The 18,292-nt window shown below is 40.5% G+C and overlaps 2 protein-coding genes across 9 annotated transcripts in view; one reads left to right on the top strand and one right to left on the bottom strand.

Moving 5' to 3' along the window:
• Window positions 1-69: 69 nt before the first annotated feature.
• Window positions 70-8,063, bottom strand: si:ch211-223a10.1 (putative ZDHHC-type palmitoyltransferase 6). Of its 2 annotated transcripts, none has more exons than XM_044213115.1 (10): window positions 7,913-8,063; window positions 5,476-5,611; window positions 5,227-5,337; window positions 4,971-5,103; window positions 3,626-3,804; window positions 3,372-3,445; window positions 3,073-3,235; window positions 2,888-2,970; window positions 2,103-2,293; window positions 70-1,603 (listed from the first exon to the last, which is right to left on the bottom strand). In XM_044213115.1, exons 1-10 carry the CDS (start codon window positions 8,004-8,006, stop codon window positions 1,118-1,120), a joined length of 1,650 nt encoding a protein of 549 aa, XP_044069050.1. In that variant the 5' UTR covers window positions 8,007-8,063; the 3' UTR covers window positions 70-1,117. The 2 variants fall into 2 exon arrangements, with proteins under 2 accessions (XP_044069050.1, XP_044069049.1); XM_044213114.1 differs by lacking the exon at window positions 7,913-8,063 and adding an exon at window positions 6,189-6,492.
• Window positions 7,032-18,292, top strand: part of wdfy4 (WDFY family member 4) — a 41,899-nt gene continuing 30,638 nt past the window's right edge. For 4 of the 7 annotated variants that reach the window (XM_044213096.1, XM_044213097.1, XM_044213098.1 and 1 more), the window contains exons 1-13: window positions 8,144-8,370; window positions 9,698-9,955; window positions 11,044-11,155; window positions 12,063-12,190; window positions 12,547-12,675; window positions 12,832-13,021; window positions 13,647-13,836; window positions 14,193-14,353; window positions 15,910-16,142; window positions 16,240-16,379; window positions 16,745-16,875; window positions 17,178-17,279; window positions 17,423-17,613. In XM_044213096.1, the coding sequence (XP_044069031.1) occupies window positions 8,350-8,370; window positions 9,698-9,955; window positions 11,044-11,155; window positions 12,063-12,190; window positions 12,547-12,675; window positions 12,832-13,021; window positions 13,647-13,836; window positions 14,193-14,353; window positions 15,910-16,142; window positions 16,240-16,379; window positions 16,745-16,875; window positions 17,178-17,279; window positions 17,423-17,613 (1,986 nt within the window). In that variant the 5' untranslated portion in view covers window positions 8,144-8,349. Of the gene's footprint in view, window positions 7,167-8,140; window positions 8,371-9,697; window positions 9,956-11,043; window positions 11,156-12,062; window positions 12,191-12,546; window positions 12,676-12,831; window positions 13,022-13,646; window positions 13,837-14,192; window positions 14,354-15,909; window positions 16,143-16,239; window positions 16,380-16,744; window positions 16,876-17,177; window positions 17,280-17,422; window positions 17,614-18,292 lie in introns of those variants that run through there. The other 3 variants (XM_044213101.1, XM_044213095.1, XM_044213100.1) reach the window with 2 other exon arrangements.

Raw genomic sequence — 18,292 nt, 5'->3', positions numbered from 1 at the left:
TATTTTCCCGCTCACCACAGAGTAAAATCCAATGGCTGTTAGTGATTTCTCTACGTAAATCGAGGCAGATTTCAGTGAATTTTTTTATTATTTTTACATTATTTTTCATACAGCATAAAAACAACATGGCACAAATGAGGTATCATCTTGGAAACCAAAAGAAACTGTGTCACCACAGATAAAATATGTTAGTGCATATAAACTATATTGGGATATTAAATACAATAAACACTTATCCAGGGACAAAGAAATACAGTAAAAGCACGCAGTTTTACTGGCTTACATGCGCTTATCTTAACCAGTCCATATGCATGACAGGCAGTACAGTAGACACTAAATAATATCACATGATGTAGCGACTCACATAGTCCAGACACACCAGCCTCTCAGCGGTGTGGGGAACATCATCTATAATCTAGAAATATGGTCCAGAGGGACACATAGGAAATGATTGTGTTTAATTGAAGGCATGAAAAAAGAATGTCCCATTAGTGAGAGCAGAGGAAGTGACATGGCCCAAATGACCAGGAGCAGGTCAGAGAGGTAATGACATTAGGAACAAAGCCTTTCAGGGCAGCCACTATTAACCATTTACACTAGCTAATCACATGACTTGCTAATGTTACGAGTAGACAAATCTTCACAACCTTGAACTATGCTTTACACCATGACACACTTTTATTTAAAACAGCGATAACAATGACGTTAAAAAAAGTATGCTGATGTGGAATACAAAAACAGGTGTGAATGTGAGCGTTCACTGCTAAAACACAGTTTTGGAAATATCCAGTACTTTACACAGAACAATGAAAACCAGTTAAAAAAATACTGTTATCTTAAAAGTATTAAGTGAGGTCTCTAAAAACTAGGTGGTAACATCTAAACTCTTAGTGGTAGTTATCCTGCTAGCCACTTTGTGAACAAATCTGCTGATGAATCTACTCTATAGCCTATTGTGTATTAAAATAGAATATTAAGATATAACCAAATTTTACATTCAAGTACAACATGTAATATGGCATTAGAGAGTTATATTTCTCACAAAGACTCTGTAAACTGAGAATGTATTTTTGTAAGTGAGCGATGATGAAACAAGCTGGATACAAGACAGATGGTTTTAAATGTCTATGGCAGTTTTGTCCTCTCTTTGGCCGCTGCCCACCCGTCTTCGACCCTCCAGCAGAAAGGACAGCACTATAACCCAGCGCTGTCCTAGTGACCTCTGTCGCGCTGAGCTTTCACACTGTCTGAAGTAGGTGGTCGTTCCCGTGGCGACAGCATCAAACTGCTCGGTCAGTAGCCACACCTCCCAAAGGAGTGTCAGTGCATTCAAAATCATCATGACCACAACCCAGAACTCCTGCCCTAACAATGTGAGCCACAATGACAAGCTGCGACTGCCCGCAGGCATCTTATCATACAGGTAACTTGTTGCTGTGGCAACAAAAAGAAGGTGGGCAATCACCATGGAGAGGATGAAGAAGAGAAAGAGGCGGTGATTACCCCGGCCAACGCACCGGTTGAGGAAAAGGCAGTGGTGGTCATAGTCTTTAATGCACATATCGCACAGCTTGCAGTGTTTAGTGTAGTCAGGCGGAAACAACTATGAGGAAAGCAAAGACAGGGTGGGAAGGAGAGCAACATATAAGTAAGAACTAATCCCTCTTTGTGTATGATGTAACCTATGAAAATGTGCATCTTTAACTTTACCGTCAACCTTTTTCAAAATTATACTGTAGGTTTTGTGTTTTATTTTCTAACTTTCAGACATCTACTGCTTTTGATTACTGCTTTTTAATTTCACTATAGGATAAAAAAAAAAATCGACTTGTAGTGACTTAATCACCATAAATATTTCATCACATTTACTGTCACATGATTGGTTCATTGTGAAATCTGAGAGTTTAGCAGGGGTGTGTCAAGAATTTTTTAAAGATGAACCATGTGAAAGCACATGCCAAAAAAGAAGGGCTGTGTGTACATTTCTAGATCTAAACAGAAACACTGATGACTAGATAATTAGGTAACTAGATACATAGGTAGATATGGGGGTATGCAAAACACCACGGCTCTCTGAACCATGACCAGCGTGAATATCTTACCTCACAGTATGGACAGAACCTGTGAGGACTCTGGTTGTTCTCCACCAGGTCAGCGATACAGGAGAACCGAGGATCTGCATCTGCTCTGTCCAGTGTCCCCGGGTCCTGAGTCAGAACCTTACAGAACAAACCGAGGACTAGGGAGAAGTGGACCATTGACACCTGGACCAGAGCACTGGTTGGCCACACACATTCAAAAGGTTAAGGATGAACACTTGTCATTTTAATATACAAAATCCTAGATTAAACTTACTTTTACATTTATATTTACTTATTGTGTATATTTGGGTGTGGAGGAAAACTAGGAGAGCACTGGTTGGTTGACAATATTCACAAGAAAGCTTGTGGAGTGTCCACAATGCAAATTTATTCTTTGGGGAGCATGAATGTGCTTACCTGTATTTTACTGCATTATGCTAAATTTTGATATTCACTGAATACAAGTAGAAAATTTGGCTTGATGGTGGCACTGAGGAAAGGTCAGAGGATAACGAAAAACACTGGGATTCATCCTCTGGGGACCATGACTATTTGTGAATCCATCACTTTTAGAATACCATCTTCATAGAGCAAAATGTTGGTCAAAGTGTTGGTTGACTTGAGGGTGGCACCATAATATTTAAGAATCATCCTGCGAGGGCCATGATTATCAGTATCAAATTTTAAAGCAATCCGGCCTTTGGTTGAGAATATCCCTCTCTGAACCAAAGTGCTGGCCGGACCGACAGAAGACACAAAAATATGCATGGGCATGACACTTAACGTGCTACATTTATTAAGGATATTAAGCATTATTTTTCCATAGAAGCAGAGCAGGGAATGAAACAAGCCAGCTATGAGGGTCCCCAAGTAGATCGGGTTAGGTAACCTGGAAGGAAGACAGATGCTATCTTAACATATCGATATAACAAACAGTGAAATATGTTGACTTACTGATAAAAATTTCACATATCTACTATTTTTGTCTAACCTTTGGTACGTGGTCATGCGGTGGTACTGTGTGAAGATGCTTCTGGCCAGCCAGGGGAAGAGCAAACCGCAGGTTAGCCCCCCATAGCCTCCCAACATGGCTGCTATCAGCAGGATGGCAGCTCCACTCAGGGATGGAAAAAACAATGTCCAGTAATACAAAACTGGTGAGAAAAGACATGCGCATAAACGCACACGCAGCACTTTAAATGTTACAGTGCCATTATTATCATAACCACTGTCATCATCATAATCATCATCCTTGTTTTCATTTAAATTAAACTACAGAGTAATATTTACCATGAGACTCTGTGGGTTTGTGGTGTATTGGCTCATTATTGTACCGACTCAGTAGCTTGGTGAGTTGCTGATGTCTAGAGAAAAATACACATTATAGCAATGCATTAATCAGCATCAGGATCCCAAGAGAAATAAAGGTATCTGGAAATGCGAACATACTGGATATTTAAAAAGGTACTGAGGGGTGTTACTATTCCATGCAGTAGCCTGCTGGTCAGTGTTTTTCCAGAGATTTTTAGAGACAGCAGATTCACCTAAATGTTTTCCCCTGTTTGCTGAGGTCCAGTGGTGTGAGGCCGCTGTGGTTCTTCTGGTAGAGCATCCTGCACCCTGTTCTCTGCAGCAGTGTCCAGCACACCTCCACTCCACCCCTCTCTGCTGCAACGTGAAGCGCTGTCGCTCCCTGCTGGTCAACTGCATCCACAGCACATCTCTGAAACACAAACGGTTGAGGTGCACAGCTGCAAAAAGATAGTCACCTCTGCACTGGGCCCTGTTTCACAAAAGCATCTTAAGAGTTATCTGATCTTTGTCACATTTCCATGTATATGGGCTAAGATTATCTTTGTTATAAAGGGCTTTAGGGACTCACGGCTCTGGTTACATTTATGTGGATGGATTGATCCTGCGTCTGCTCATATTGTAGTTGACAGATGATTTGGGATTAAACTGTTTATGTGAACCACCCTAATCATTTTATACACACTTTTCAATATAATGGAATACAATTCAGCACCACAAACTACAGCCGCAAAAATTACCCTAGAGTTGAATCAACACCTAAAAGGCAGGTTTTATTGCAGAGCTGTTTATAGGATTGCATTGATGTAGCTAATTTTGTAAAATGGCAACTCGGCGTACATCGGAACCACATTTTCATTTGTTTAAAGTTACACTGAGCAATTTATGACCATTAGGGAGCAGAAAGACTCCAAAATATCTTTAAGAAAGACAGCCCTCATATACCTTCACCTTATCAAGTTGTTATGGCTAAGGTGTCAGCAAATGATTGCCTTTTTACACATCCAGCAACAATAGTATCCCGAAGGAGTTGTGTTTCTAAAACACCTGGTAAATGTAAGTCTAATACAATACTAACTTTTAGCTCTTAGCTCTGGTTTGGGCTACCAATGCCTGTGAAAATCTGGCTCTTTAGCTTGCTAAATGCTTGGCTTTTTTTCACCAGCCAGACGCTTATTTCAGCTTTTAGGTATTTTGTGCAGGATTGTGTACGGGTATTAAGCTCATCTGAATTTATTTGTTGAAAATGGCTGCCTACAGTTTTATGAGTGGTTATTGAGAGACACTTAACCATACTGTAAATTTGTGGGTTTCAGAATCAAAACAATGAGCTAAAAGTGACTAAAAGCAGCTAAAAGTTGCTAGTGAGTTAGATAGTTAGTTGATAGAAGTACATTGTTGCATGTTAATTCTCAGTGGGTGTGGTAGCAATAGCTACCCTTTTAAATCATTTTCATGAATCAATGTTACCATCAAAAACATTTTTATGGAGCTTTAAAACTTTAAGATATAGGTTTGATCTTAATATTGGTCAACTAGAGCATGTGAGTGAGTGAGAGAGTGAAGACTATGTCATACCTGGTCTCTGAGCAAATACCGTACTACCTCTGTGTTGCCTGTGGATGCAGCCAGGTGAAGGGGTGTCACCTGGTACATGTCTGTGTCTGAGAACCGGAACATTCCAGTCTCCCACAAATAGTGTACTGCAACACTGGGAAAGATCACTAACAGTTAGTGCATGCATGATATGTTTGTGTAACTGTGTAGCCACAAAAACACAAGACGAAAGACAAAAACAACTAAGTATGTGATGTGTTATTTTTCCTCCACTCACATGTTCCCCCCAGTGACTGCATGATGCAGCGACGTTTTTCCTTGCAGGTCTATGAGACGCAAATCAGCTCCATACTGCACCATTTGGTGTATGATATAGATGTTCCCTTGCCTGATAGGAGTCAAAAGCATGAACTGTTATTACAAAGGATCAAGTACAGGCAAAAAGCATAATGCTCACATCATGACATTGTCACCTCGAGAATCCAGGCATGTTTGTTTAACACCTAAATATGTAACTGCTGCTCACCTGCAGGCAAAATGAAAGGCTGTCTGTCCTGCATCACATGTCAGGTTAGGGTTAGCTCCATTACTAAGGAAAAGGTCGACCATGGCGCGGTTACCATGGAGGGCGGCGTAGTGGAGTGGGGTGAAACCACCCCAGCCTGGATGAAGACAAACACATCACAGTCAGGTTTGAAGCCCTGACGTAAATACACAGTCTGTCAGCCTGTTGATCTTTAAAACCCTCTGGAGTCGGGGTTAAGGTTCCTTTTGACACAATGTGACTTTGTGCTGTGTTGTCACAGGATCTGTCTATCTAGATCTGTGCCAGACCATCTCACAGAGGAGCTGCAGCAGGGTTAGGTTTCCCCTTTGGCGTTGAGACAAAATCACATCAGGAGCCATTGGAGCGTGATAAAGTTTTCTTTGAAAAAAACATAATGTAAAATTATACTTGTTCAATGATATAATATATGCACATTATAACTTAGCCTGGTTATATGATAGAGATTTCAAAAGACAACATATGTATTACAGAGAGACAGAGGTGTAACAGGTTGCTGCTCTTGGTAAAAATGTTCATCAGCAGTTTTCTAGCTTTTTAATGAGCAAATCAAGAAATACCATCATGACAGTTAAAGGCTAAAAACTATGCAGACAGGAACACAGTAGCAAGCATTGTGGCCAGATCAAGATGTGATCTTTTAGTGTATCTTATCTTATCTTATTCTACCTTACCTTTTTGCTTGAGGAGTGATCGATCATTCTGAAGGAAGTGTATACACAGTTCAATATTTCCTCTCTGTATACAGTCAAATATGTCTCCATCGCTAACGGAGCACACAGGCATCGGATGCATTATGATGGGTGCACAGAAGCGGCCTGCTAATATTTCCACCGAGAAGAAACTGCAACGGAAACAAAATCAGCTCCTCGGATGAAGCACTAAGTCACAACATCAAAATGTAAGGCGAGAAGGGAGATCATCTTTCGCTGCAAAGTAACGATATTTCATTGTGCTAAGCTGATTGAAGCAGACCACGCCCTGGACCCCTCGTTGGTTGCAGCAGGTCACATGACCGGTGATGTCACCCGCCTCAACAAAATACGTAGTCCCTATAAATAAAACGCAACCTTAAAAGTTAATTAGTAGTGTCATTATGAACATGTGCATGTTGAAACACACTTTATTTGCAGAGAAATAGAGAACGTTTTAGCTTAAAATAAATATTTGGAATGTAAACAACTATAATAGGCAAGCAATTAATGAAGTTATCTGAAGGAAAAGGCATTATTATTTGCCTCTTACAGTTTCATACTGCGACGAACGGTACTAACGGTAGAGGTAATAAGAGAGCAAGACTTGAACCTGCAGTGTTCAGAGACTGCATGTGTTTGCGACACTGGCTGAAATGAGAGTGCATTTTTGGCTAGGAGGGGATACACGTCACAGTATCCATTGCACGTACTGTCAGCTTACAAAAGTTGAAAAACATCGCGGCAACAACACCACGATGTGAGGTTAGCCAAAGCTCTGTCTAAGTGTATACGTTACCGGCTGGAGGCAACACTAAGCAGGCCCGCAGAAGGAATAAAAGGGCCTGAAAATGGGGGGGGGGTGTCGCGCTATGGAGCTCGTGAGCGTCCAGTGAGAGTGGCTTTGACTTCAGCAGGTGATGGTGACCCTGTGACTGTGTTAATGAGTGAAAACAGCAGGTAAATGGTAATTTTTGTGTGCTTTTCGTAATGAAAGTCAGCAGACTCCTTTTATGGTAGAAATGTTTAACGTTTCATATTAAGTGAAGGTGTAATTAATCACTTTAATAATGGCTTCGTTCAATTTCAGTGCCCAAATAAGCCATGTCACTGAGTTATCATGCACCATACCACCGCAGGGAAAAACATACATAACGACTAACATGGCTGCATCATTAATGTCAGTGGTCACACCTGTGGTTTTCATGCTAATATGTCTTCAGTAAACAAAAGGTCCAAGGTACATGAGTAACCAGGTTTCAAGGTTGTCTATATTTTTTGGATTATTTTCTCTAAATATCAGGCTGCTGTCAGCATATCATTAAAACCCACAAGATGGCGTTGTTTAGCTAAATTATGTTAGCGCTGCTTTTTTTCTTTCCCAATTCCAGTGCAGTTACACACCACACCAACCCATTCCTTATCACTGAATGCCCAATACATGAGCCAAATGTAAAAGAAAAAACAAATCTTATTATAGCACTACTAAATTGATTGCTCTTCTATTACAAGATCTAACACCAACACAATGTTAGGATGTTTTCTGATGCTGTTAAAGGTTTGTTTACTTTACTAAACATTTTACACACTGTTTAACACAGTAAAATAGGCCTGTCTTTCCAGTTATTATCTGCGGACAAACACACAAAACACAAATTGTTTGTAATTAGTCACAAGTCTTAAGCCATGAATTTATCTACACAAACCTGTAATTACAAGCTGCGTTTGCTGGCTTCCTTGGTGAATCATCCTCTGAACCTCTGTCACTGATTCATAACATGCCAGCCTTATATGACACATCTATAAAAAGAAAAGGGACTCTTCTTTGAGCTGTGGTGGGAGGGCCCCATCCAACCAGCTAAACAACAGTTTTTCACTTCTGCTTCTCTAAGGAAGTAAGAAGGCACATGACCTGGACCAGCTGATGTGAGTTGCTGTGCTCGTTCAAAGTTCAGTCTACTTGGTGCAGATTAGTAAGGGGCGGGTAGTTTTACAGTTAGGGTCTGCACAGTAGGCACAAGTCATGTCTTAGCAGGTCTCTGCTTGTCTTTCCTCCTGTCATGGGAACAGAGACAGACCACTCACTGAGTTGGAATAACACAACACAGATTACAGTGTCCTCTTGGAGCTAGGAAACTCCCAGATGGCGCTCACACAAGTCCAGGTAAGAATATGAGTACTTAACTGTGTGTTGTATGAATAAGTTTCATTTTGAAAGCCATATTGAAGGCAGCAGAAGTGTCAATGTACCTGTGATCATGTATGCATTTTTCACTTTGACATACTTGATTGTATGTCACTGTAAAACTCAATAGAGGTATGTGTTGCTTTCCCATTTCACAAGTAAGGAGTGACTTGTATTTTGTAATCAATCAATCAAGTTTATTTGTCCCATGTAATAACTAGGTACAATCACAGTGAAATGTAATCCTGCCAGTTCCTTCAATTTGTGCATTAAAAAGATTTTAAATAGGAATAGTAATAAATGTATAATGGGGGGGCAGTCTTAGACAGTGACCTTTGGATGCTTTTGTGCTTTCTTGCTGTTGGTTTCTCACACTCATTGCACACACTCTCACATGACAAAACATCAAAGTATTAATGTATTTCTGATAACTGATTCCGGCTAATCAGTTTAGCAGTCTGTCTCTACCAATGTCCCTCATTGTTCACCATGAGTATGTGTCTCTAAACAGAAAGTGCCCAAAATAATATCACTGTAATGAGGAAACAATGCTCAGGCATCAGTCATGCATTAACATCTCTGCGTGGGAGCAGGACTACTCATCCACACTTGGTGTGACAGAGTAGTATAACACTTATATTAGCAGCCTTCTATGTGAAAGATGTGAAATTGTAGAGGAATTATTTCACATGATCAATGATTTTGGCAATATTAGGGGCAACACTGAGAGGGACAGAACATCCAAGGATTTTATCAGCTTGACAATGATCAATTTGATTTAGTAAGAACAAAATAGTTTAAATCTATTTCACTTGCAAGTGACATGACTGTTTAGGCATTCCCAAAACTGCTGCACAATTACTGTTGGTGAATAAATGTTGCACTGGAGACTAGTATTTCCATGCTGTGGTGAATTTGAAACTTGAAAAGCTTTAAACATTTGGGGTTTGAACTGTCAAAAGTCCCATTTACTGGTATTATATGCTTCCATTTACTGAAAATTAGGCATCAATTATACCATGTTGATCCCTCACAGAGGTTGATAACCAGTTAATGAGAATGGCACATGACTGCTACTGGTCTGTTCTTCTGTCTGGTGATTTCTCAATGCAGACAGTGTGCTCGAAGGGTAGGGAAGGAGGGCTGAAGATTTAGGACACATTTATCTGAGGAAGGGAGACAGACCAAGGAAGTATGATTAAAAGATAATTTGGATGTAAACTCAGTGTATCTAAAAAAAGATGGAACAGTCTGAGGATTTCTCACTTTTGGCTCTCTTGTTTTTTTTTTTTTTTCCTCCGTCCAGGACAAGACTGCTAAAGGGGAAAGGATCAATAAGGAAACCGGAGAGCTGAGTGCTTCAGGGGAATTATCTGTCTCTGTGGAGTTGAAGGTGGACAAAGTGGAGGGCTCTTGTAGGAATCACCAACTCCCACAAGTGCTCAGAGAACAACTACAGGAGCTGGGAATTCACACATCCTCAAGCCCTGACTGCAGAACTGACCATGTTCCTTTAGAGCAGAGAGAGGAGCATCTAGTCAAAATCCTGCCTCTCTACATACAGGTATGGAGCACTGAGACAAGAATATGTGCCTATTTATCTCTCATTGTTCATCCATTCATCATTTTCAGAGTTGTATTTTACAGTTCATCAATCAACCAAGTGAGTTATTTGTTTTCTTTATTCTGAATGAAGTGTGTTGAATGTTTTAAACAAATAAATAGAAATTTAGTGGTGCCACAGTTGTATACGCAACCTTGAAAAGGTTAAATTGGTTGCCTCAGGACACTGGTTTCCAAAACTGTTCCAGACCGCTTAAATGAACAATTAAAACAACATGAGGCGGGAGTCAGATGTTTGGCCCTCAGCTGATCTCGTCGCTCTCCCTTGAATGAGTGTGGATGTGGTCTCTTAGGAAATCTATACAGTTTACTAAACTGTCACATGAAATACAAAAGCGCTTCAGGTCTCGCTTTGATTAATTGGAAAAAGAGGAATTTCTCATTCTCCGCACCTGAATTGCATCACAGTGATGAAGAAACCTCCCCACTTATTTTTACCTGTGCACACACTCGGTGTAAATTGTGTGTGTGTGTGTGTGTGTGTGTGTGTGTGTGTGTGTGTGTGTGTGTGTGTGTGTGTGCGTGTGTGTGTGCCTCAAGACCAGAGATTTGACTAGGACGTAGGGCCTCACTTAAGAACAGCAAACTCAGTGAAATGCGATATCCTCTTATGGAACTGAAAAAAGCACATGGCACGCACTGGCTTCTATTATTTATAGAGTAATGCATTAGCCAAAGTAGTTGAGATCCAACTATGTTATGGTTACATTGTTTCACTGCATCTCATCATGCACCAAATGTAGTAGACCGGAAACCTTCAGAGAAAGTATGTCATACATGATTGCATATAGTACATGACAAAGTACAACCCAATGAGCACCACAGTAATAATAATTCCATGCTAAAACAGCTTAAAATTCATATTAGAGACACGTTTTGATACCATTCTCACTCAAAAATGCCATTTGCAGTGGACAGCTACAGACATCATCTCATTTTTTCATTTTGTCCATATATTAATATAGGCTTTAACTTGTTTTTTGTTCTTCAGTATCTTTGTATGATGGGCTTTCTCTTCTCTGATCCCAGGTCTGTGAGGATGGTGGCAGACTTGAAGGTTTGAACATTAAGGGCCTTGCAGCTCTCACTGCTGACACTGTCATCCATAACATTCACAACAGACTGGCAGAAAGACCTGCAGGTATTAACAATCTCATATCAGCAAATACAGTTTTTTTCCAAATAGAGGGACTTTCGACCTCCACTGTCTACTTCTGCTTTTTCAGTCTGCTGTGGTTCTTTCCTAGTGGGTTTTTTCTCATGTTTTGAACATCACTTGTTTCATTCAGTTTACTGACATGTTGAAAATGGAACACCAAAGCACAAGCAGTCTGTTCACAAAAATATGGGATCACCTAATACGTAGTTCCTTTCTTGAGGTTGGGATGCTTTTTCTGGTATTACATCAATCTACTGATGTTGTCAGTTTTCTCTCTGTATGTCTCCCATGTCTTACTCTTTGTCCCTCTGTTGCTGGTTATTTATGTACAATTGTATTTTTCTGGAGGTAGGAAGGAGAAAGCTTTTTTTGTTTTTTGGGAAGTAGATACTTATGGTTTTGGATGCAGCTCTGGTATGGTTTTTAATAAGGCGTTAACATGGTGCATGTGGTAGCTATTTAGTACTTAACTCTTTTACCTGCCAAAGGTGTGAATTTTCTTTTGCGATTCGAGGCTGGTCTTTTTAGGTGCACACCACTGTCGTATAAAAATGATTCACCAAGAGCTCTTGTGTAGCACAAAACTTAAACTTGCCAAAATAGAAACACAATGCAAATGTTCTCTCTTGAAACTGAAATGAAAAATGTATTTATGAGAATGCTTATCCACCCAAACCCTTTTCAGATGTGCTATTGCTTTCTATTAGAACATTGGTACACTTGACTAAAATATGGATTTAGATTTTACTGATTACAGTGACAGTAGATGGTGAAGAGAAGCAGCTACAGTATGTTGACAGTCTTGCTGTCTTGTTGTTTTTGGCTTGTTCATGACCCTTAGTCTTTGGGGGTCATTGTTCAGCACATGTTGAGTCCTTTATGTTTTCAGAGGGGGCTCGTGGTGAGGTGGTGCGGTTCTTCCAGAGGCCAGATACAAAGGAGACAAACTGTGAGGCGAGAGACAATCAGGGATGGCTGCTGTTAAAGTCTCTGCTGCTGCTGACAGCTGACAGCTCAGTGAGTGATAATTTACTTTAAGTGAAGTGAATTTTCAGGGTGAAGGTTATACTTTCAGTTCATCAATGTTGTCGAATTGACAACCTTTTTTACATTTGAGTCACTCATTCATAGGGAAATTGCCCTTATTTAAGTCCTTGACTGGCATTGGACGCTGGACAACGTTACACCATATTCATCATATTGATAATTTCCACACATATCTTCACAATGCATCAAACTTCCCCAAACTAGCACAATATGGGTTATTGTTATTAGTATTATAAATACATTTTGAAAATAAAGACCTGGAACGTTTTTGCTGGATTGAACATTTCCTAATCAAAATGTGAACTTGTGTGTGTGTGTCTGTGTAGGATATATTGTCCTGTATAAACCCAGGGCTCCCTGCTGCTTTGGTGAAATGTCTGTACCTGCTAGTGTGCCTTCCAGCTAAAAAGGAGAACATGGCCATAGAAGAGACCCTTCCGGAGCCTCTAACACAGGTCAATTAAGGCAATAGCCTCATTTTACATGTTTGTTTACTCTTAGCATTTTTCTTCCTCATCATGCAAGCTCTACTCACCTATCCTCTGTGCTGCTTCTATTCTTTTAATTGGATTTTGGTCTCAATTTTTTGTTTGGTCTTCCCCCTGTTCCAGGTTCTCCTTCAGCTCTGTAGGCAGCCAGTCAATGTGGAGAGACTGGTGGAAACTCAGGAACTGCAGTGTCTTATCATTGGCCTCACATCACTATGGGACCAGACCAGCGCCACCTGGAGGCATCAGGCCTCCTGTGTCCTCAAGGCAGTCTCTGCTGTAGCAACAAGCAACACTGTCCTGAGCTTGTTAGGTGAGGTAGCTCAAAACTATTGGGATAATTAACATTTCTGTTTGTCATTTAATTGTTCTGCTTCCTAGTTTAATAGCCTCTCTTCCATCAATTGCACTAAACACAAAACAAAACAGGCTGCACAGAAAGTGAATAATTAGATTTTATCAGGGAATGTTATTTGTGTAGACAGATATTTTTGTTACAATAATGAGTTGATTATACAGAGACTCATGACCCCACATCCCAGCAGAGAGACATACTGCAAGTATGTTTCACATGATGCCTCCATCAGCACAGATAATTCACTCAAATGTTCTGGTACACACAAATTAACTTTAATTTGTTTGGGACATCAAGAAGTTGTCAGCATTTGATCTTTTGCTCACATGACACTATAGCTCTTTGCTATAGAATCATCATTCTATAGCAGTTTGTTAAACCTGGGTGAAGACAGGCTATGAGTGAAGGATTTTATTCTTCCATATACTGTATTGCTGAAAAACAGTCTTAGGAGAAGTGTACCTGAAGCATTACTTGTTTGTGGTGATACATTGGAAACTTTGAGTGTGCAGACGCTATTGTTCTGATGTATGGCATATCTTTTACTACTTCACTAACCAAGAACACTGTCTTTTCACATTAGGCAAGAACTGTTTGCGTATCTGCATCCAGAACCTGTTGCACATCAGTGCTGATGTCTCTGGACCGCTGCTAGCTGAGGTGGCTGTGGCTGTGTTCAGCTTCATTAGAGACACCTATGCCATCAGTCCAGCCCTCTTCGTGGAGTTTGACACCAACAATGGCTACGAGGCCCTTGAGAACATCCTGAAACGGTGAGGCAAAAGGACATGAACAGAAAAAGAATGTGACTATGAGATTTCAGGAGTAAATGAGACTCAGTCAAAGAGTGCGTTTAGAGAGGACATGCTTGTTTAAAGAAATGAAAAGGCATCAAAAGAAAGAGATTTTTTCTTTTTCTTCTTTCTTTTTTTTGAGGCAAGAATAAATAGGCATTCTTACAAATTAAGTGGAATTTCATGGTGTGAATATCCAGCCCCTTCAAAGGGTGCAGTTTTTTTATATAAATGTATTTTGTCTGCTCTTAGTCAGTGGAGAGAAATCTTTATCCCTCTTTGCCTTTCATTCAACTTCACCTTTTTTTTGTCTCTTATCATTTTACCACCATAAGCTGTGAGGAAGGTGTTCCTGCGGATCAGTTCCAGCCTGTGGAGGAGTTGCTGGCTCTCATCGCGTCTTTTACCTTGCTTGGAAAAACTGAGCTAAAAGTGGCTCTTTGTGTCACCAACCCCCAACCTCCAGGCTTTAAGTTTGACCCGCCGCTTACCAAAGGTAGGTCAAGTCTTCACATAAGTTCTTCATTGTTATTCTCTGGCCACCTCTCCCTAATTATCTCTTAACAGTTGATTTCTACCATGAGGATGAACTCTGAACCATCCCTTCCAAATTCACACTCCAAACTATCTAATTATCATCACATGCATGGCTCAGCAAAGATAGGCTTAGGGAGGGGGAATGGGCCTCCCCCCAAATGCCCACACAGTTCATCCCTCCTTTGCATTTTTTCCCTCATACAACCCACCCAAACTACACCACTCCCTTTCCCTGATTTCCCACACACCCTGACTCCCCATTACCCACCGCTACCCCACTGCAGTGCACAACACACCTCAGGTTAACAGGAAGCTGAGGTGATTATGTCTGGGATGATGAAGTGGAGGCTTCCCCTCTAACTCTGTTAGGATGCCCCACATCCATTCACCACTGGCCTACAGCGTCCAGCCATCTATCATAGATGCACACACACCTCCATCCAACACTCATAAATAGAGTGTCCATAATAAACACACACATACCCATCCAAACATACACACAGACACACACACTCAGCACCCATCCATCACATCAAGGAGTAGATCTTTTTCCAGCAGAGGGACCAGGGACTGTTTTGTGCTGATCTTATTTGGTTCTGATGCAATTTTGATTAAGTGTGAAAATGAATCCTATTACTAACCAGGTATATATTATTCACAACAAACACAAGTGTGTTTTGGCTCCCAAATCTAAGACCTCTTCTAAATATTTTGACAGTACAGCAAACAAACTCTATCAAGGCAGATTATGCTACTTTTCTCTTGCCTTCATGCATGTTATGTTGTTTGTTTTCAATCTATCTATGTATGTGTAACTCAATTGTGGGATTCAGGGATTCAGCGTGTACTCTGTGTTAAAGGTTGTTTGCAATTTACTGGTTTTCCTTTTTCTAAGAAATTGACTGTCTCACCTTGCCAGAGCAAAATCTGATAAATTGAGATTTAAATTCAAAACATCTTTTAGCTAAATTGACCTCAGGCTGATATTGTTTTGCATTACTGTATGTCATAGACTAGTACAAGAATACATTCTCTCTAGGGCTGCAATTAATGATTATTTTCATTGTTGATTAATCTGTCGATCATTTTCTCGATTAATCGATGAGTTGTTTGATCCATAAAATGTCAGAAAACGGTGAAAAATGTTGATCACTGTTTCCCAAAACCCAACGTGACGTCCTCAAATGTCTTGTTTTCAGTTTATTATCATAGAGGACTAAAGAAACCAGAAAATATTCACATTTGAGAAGCTGAAATCAGAGAATTTGGACATTTTTTCTTAAAAAATGACTCAAAACTTGATTATCAAAATATTTGGCGATTTATTTAATAGTTGTTAACTAATTGATTAATCAATTAATCGTAAAAGCTCTAATTCTCTCCCAGTTCAAAAAGTTATTGAAACATGCAGACCATATTCAATTCAATATGTTTTAAAGAGCTGAAATGTCCTTTGACAAGTTAAGTGTACTGACACTTTTAACGATTCATCTCCTAATGTACCTTTGTCTTCAGGTGCAGCAGTAAAGAACCTGCCTGCCTTCCACCTGCTGCAGGCCTCCTTGCTGCGTTCTCAGGATTCTCTGCTGTGCTGCCAGCTTCTTCGAACCCTGCAGACAATATGGGACAGGGACCCAGCCAATTTCTTCCTCTTGGAGTGGACTGTCCAGTCGATGGCCCAGCTGGCTGCCTGTGTGTGGCGTAAACCAGCACCTGTTCAAAAACTATTTTTTTCACTGCTGGAGATGGTATGACTTCTAATGTTGACAGCAAAGTCCCTGTGAATACTTTTTCTTTGATACAACATTCATATGATGTCTGATTTCATTGCTGGGTTTCCTACAGGTGGTATTTAAGTTGAACTACATCCCCCATGAGACCTTGCGGGCACTGCTGGGTGTGCTGAAGCAGAGCTGGGCTGGGACACTGGCTGGAGGAGTGGCGGGGATGGAGTTTGGAGTGGTGGCTCTCAAGTGTTTTCACAGGTGAGCAGTGCTAGTTGGTAACATATTAATAAGAATTGTTCAGGATACTCCTGCTTAAAATATTTTAGCCTAAATTTATCCTCTGATGCTAGTCAGAATTTGTTGTGTGAAGCTAGTTTAAATAAGAAATAGCCAAAAACATAACCTTCTCCAAATGGTACTGCAACGGCTTGGTTTGTCTGATCATTAAGACAGATGTACACAGGACATGATAAAGTTGCCAATTTTAGGTATAAATACAGTATATATCTTTTTAAATTAATGACCAACACCACAGGTGGCAACTTCTGGAAAATAAGTGTTTTGTTTCTGCCCATTGTTTCCTTGATGTAGGCTGAATAAAATCTATCTCCTCTACTCTGTAGGATGACAGTGCACAGTGGTATGCTAGCTGATGTGCTGAGTGACTGGGGTCTGTTGGAGCTGCTGCTCAGTGATCTTCGCAGGAGAGCTAAGATCCTCAGGAAGGCTGGAGTTGTCTCTTCCCCTCAAATAAGTATGAACTAACATATTTGTTTCCTCAAATTCTGATGTAATCATGACTAAACAACTAAGAGCAGAGAGTCATTGTGTGACATAACAATATGACATTACATCAAACGTGAGATTGAGCAACACACCCAGTCATGATTCAGTACTTTTACTTTCAAAGTGAGTCCTTTTTGAAATATAATTGATGTGGAGCTTTGTCCTTTGGTCTGCAGGTGTTGCTCAGCAGCCTAATTTCACATGTGGAACTTCTTCTCATCTTGTATATTTTACTCTGTAATTTGCATCTGAAGTTCTTGTGCTCTTTAGATCACCAGCAGCTGCCTTGTGTGGAGGACAGTGAGAGACTGCTCACTACCTGTATGCTTCAAGTGGTGTCAAGCCTTACTTTGCGTTCGATCAAAAACACAGGTATACAGATTTGCTTCTTTTCATGTCCAATTTTTAATTAAATTCCTTACTCTTTCACAATCTGCAATCATTTTGTGTTTCTTCTGTTTATGTTATGGCTAGAAACTGCTGTTGTATACTTGATTTTTGCATGTGTGTTCTAGTTTCAGTGCGAGACCTTGGTATGGTTCCCTACATAAAGATCTTCTTGGATGAGGATCAGTATCGAGGTCCCACTCTGAGCATTTTGGAGCAGCTAGCTGAGATTAACCCTGAGGAGTTCATGAGTACAGCCATAGGAGCCCTCTGCTCCTCTACACAGCAGGAACTTGGGTTGAAGCGGGACCTTTTGCAGGTACTTACATGCACCCACAGTCACAGACAACAGCGCACACACACACAACACACACACGACACACACACACACACACACACGCAGATATGCAGTGACTTCAGCTGAACTGTAAATGTAGTCTCCACTCTACATCAAATCATAACAAATTGTAATGCACTTAAAACATTATAAATAAATTCACTAGTGAATTTATTTTCTTAGCATGTGGGACCCTGATTACATTATAGACAAATGCAGATTGATTTGCTAAAACAAGTTTAGGTGTTAACTCTGGACCGATTTGATTAGGCCAGCAGCCTTGTGCTGTGGCACGCTGAAGATTACCACCTCTATCAGATCAGTGAATGGGACTGATATCTGATTAAGCCTAACTAAGTTACACACCCACTGTATGTGTCCATTTTTATAGATGGCAGCGAGAAGAGCACTTATTTGCAGATATTGTGTGTATTCAATGTGTGTGAGTGTGTACGCTTGTGCTTGTCTGTGCATGCATGCAGGAGCTTGTGTGTGTGTGTGTGTGTGTGTGTGTGTGTTCTTTGTGCTAACATGGTTAAAGCAGATGGCAATCAGATTGGGTACGACCTGGGTTGGCAAGTGCTAAGAGGCATTGTGATTACTCCAGTTTCAGTTAATCACATTTCCCTCTGCGTTCTGCCTCACACATTACCTACCTGAT

This window comes from Siniperca chuatsi, linkage group LG11 (assembly GCF_020085105.1).
Source record: "Siniperca chuatsi isolate FFG_IHB_CAS linkage group LG11, ASM2008510v1, whole genome shotgun sequence".
Lineage (NCBI taxonomy): Eukaryota > Metazoa > Chordata > Actinopteri > Centrarchiformes > Sinipercidae > Siniperca > Siniperca chuatsi.
Note: the sequence above shows the minus strand (reverse complement) of the source record. Positions and strands in the feature narration are given on the sequence as shown.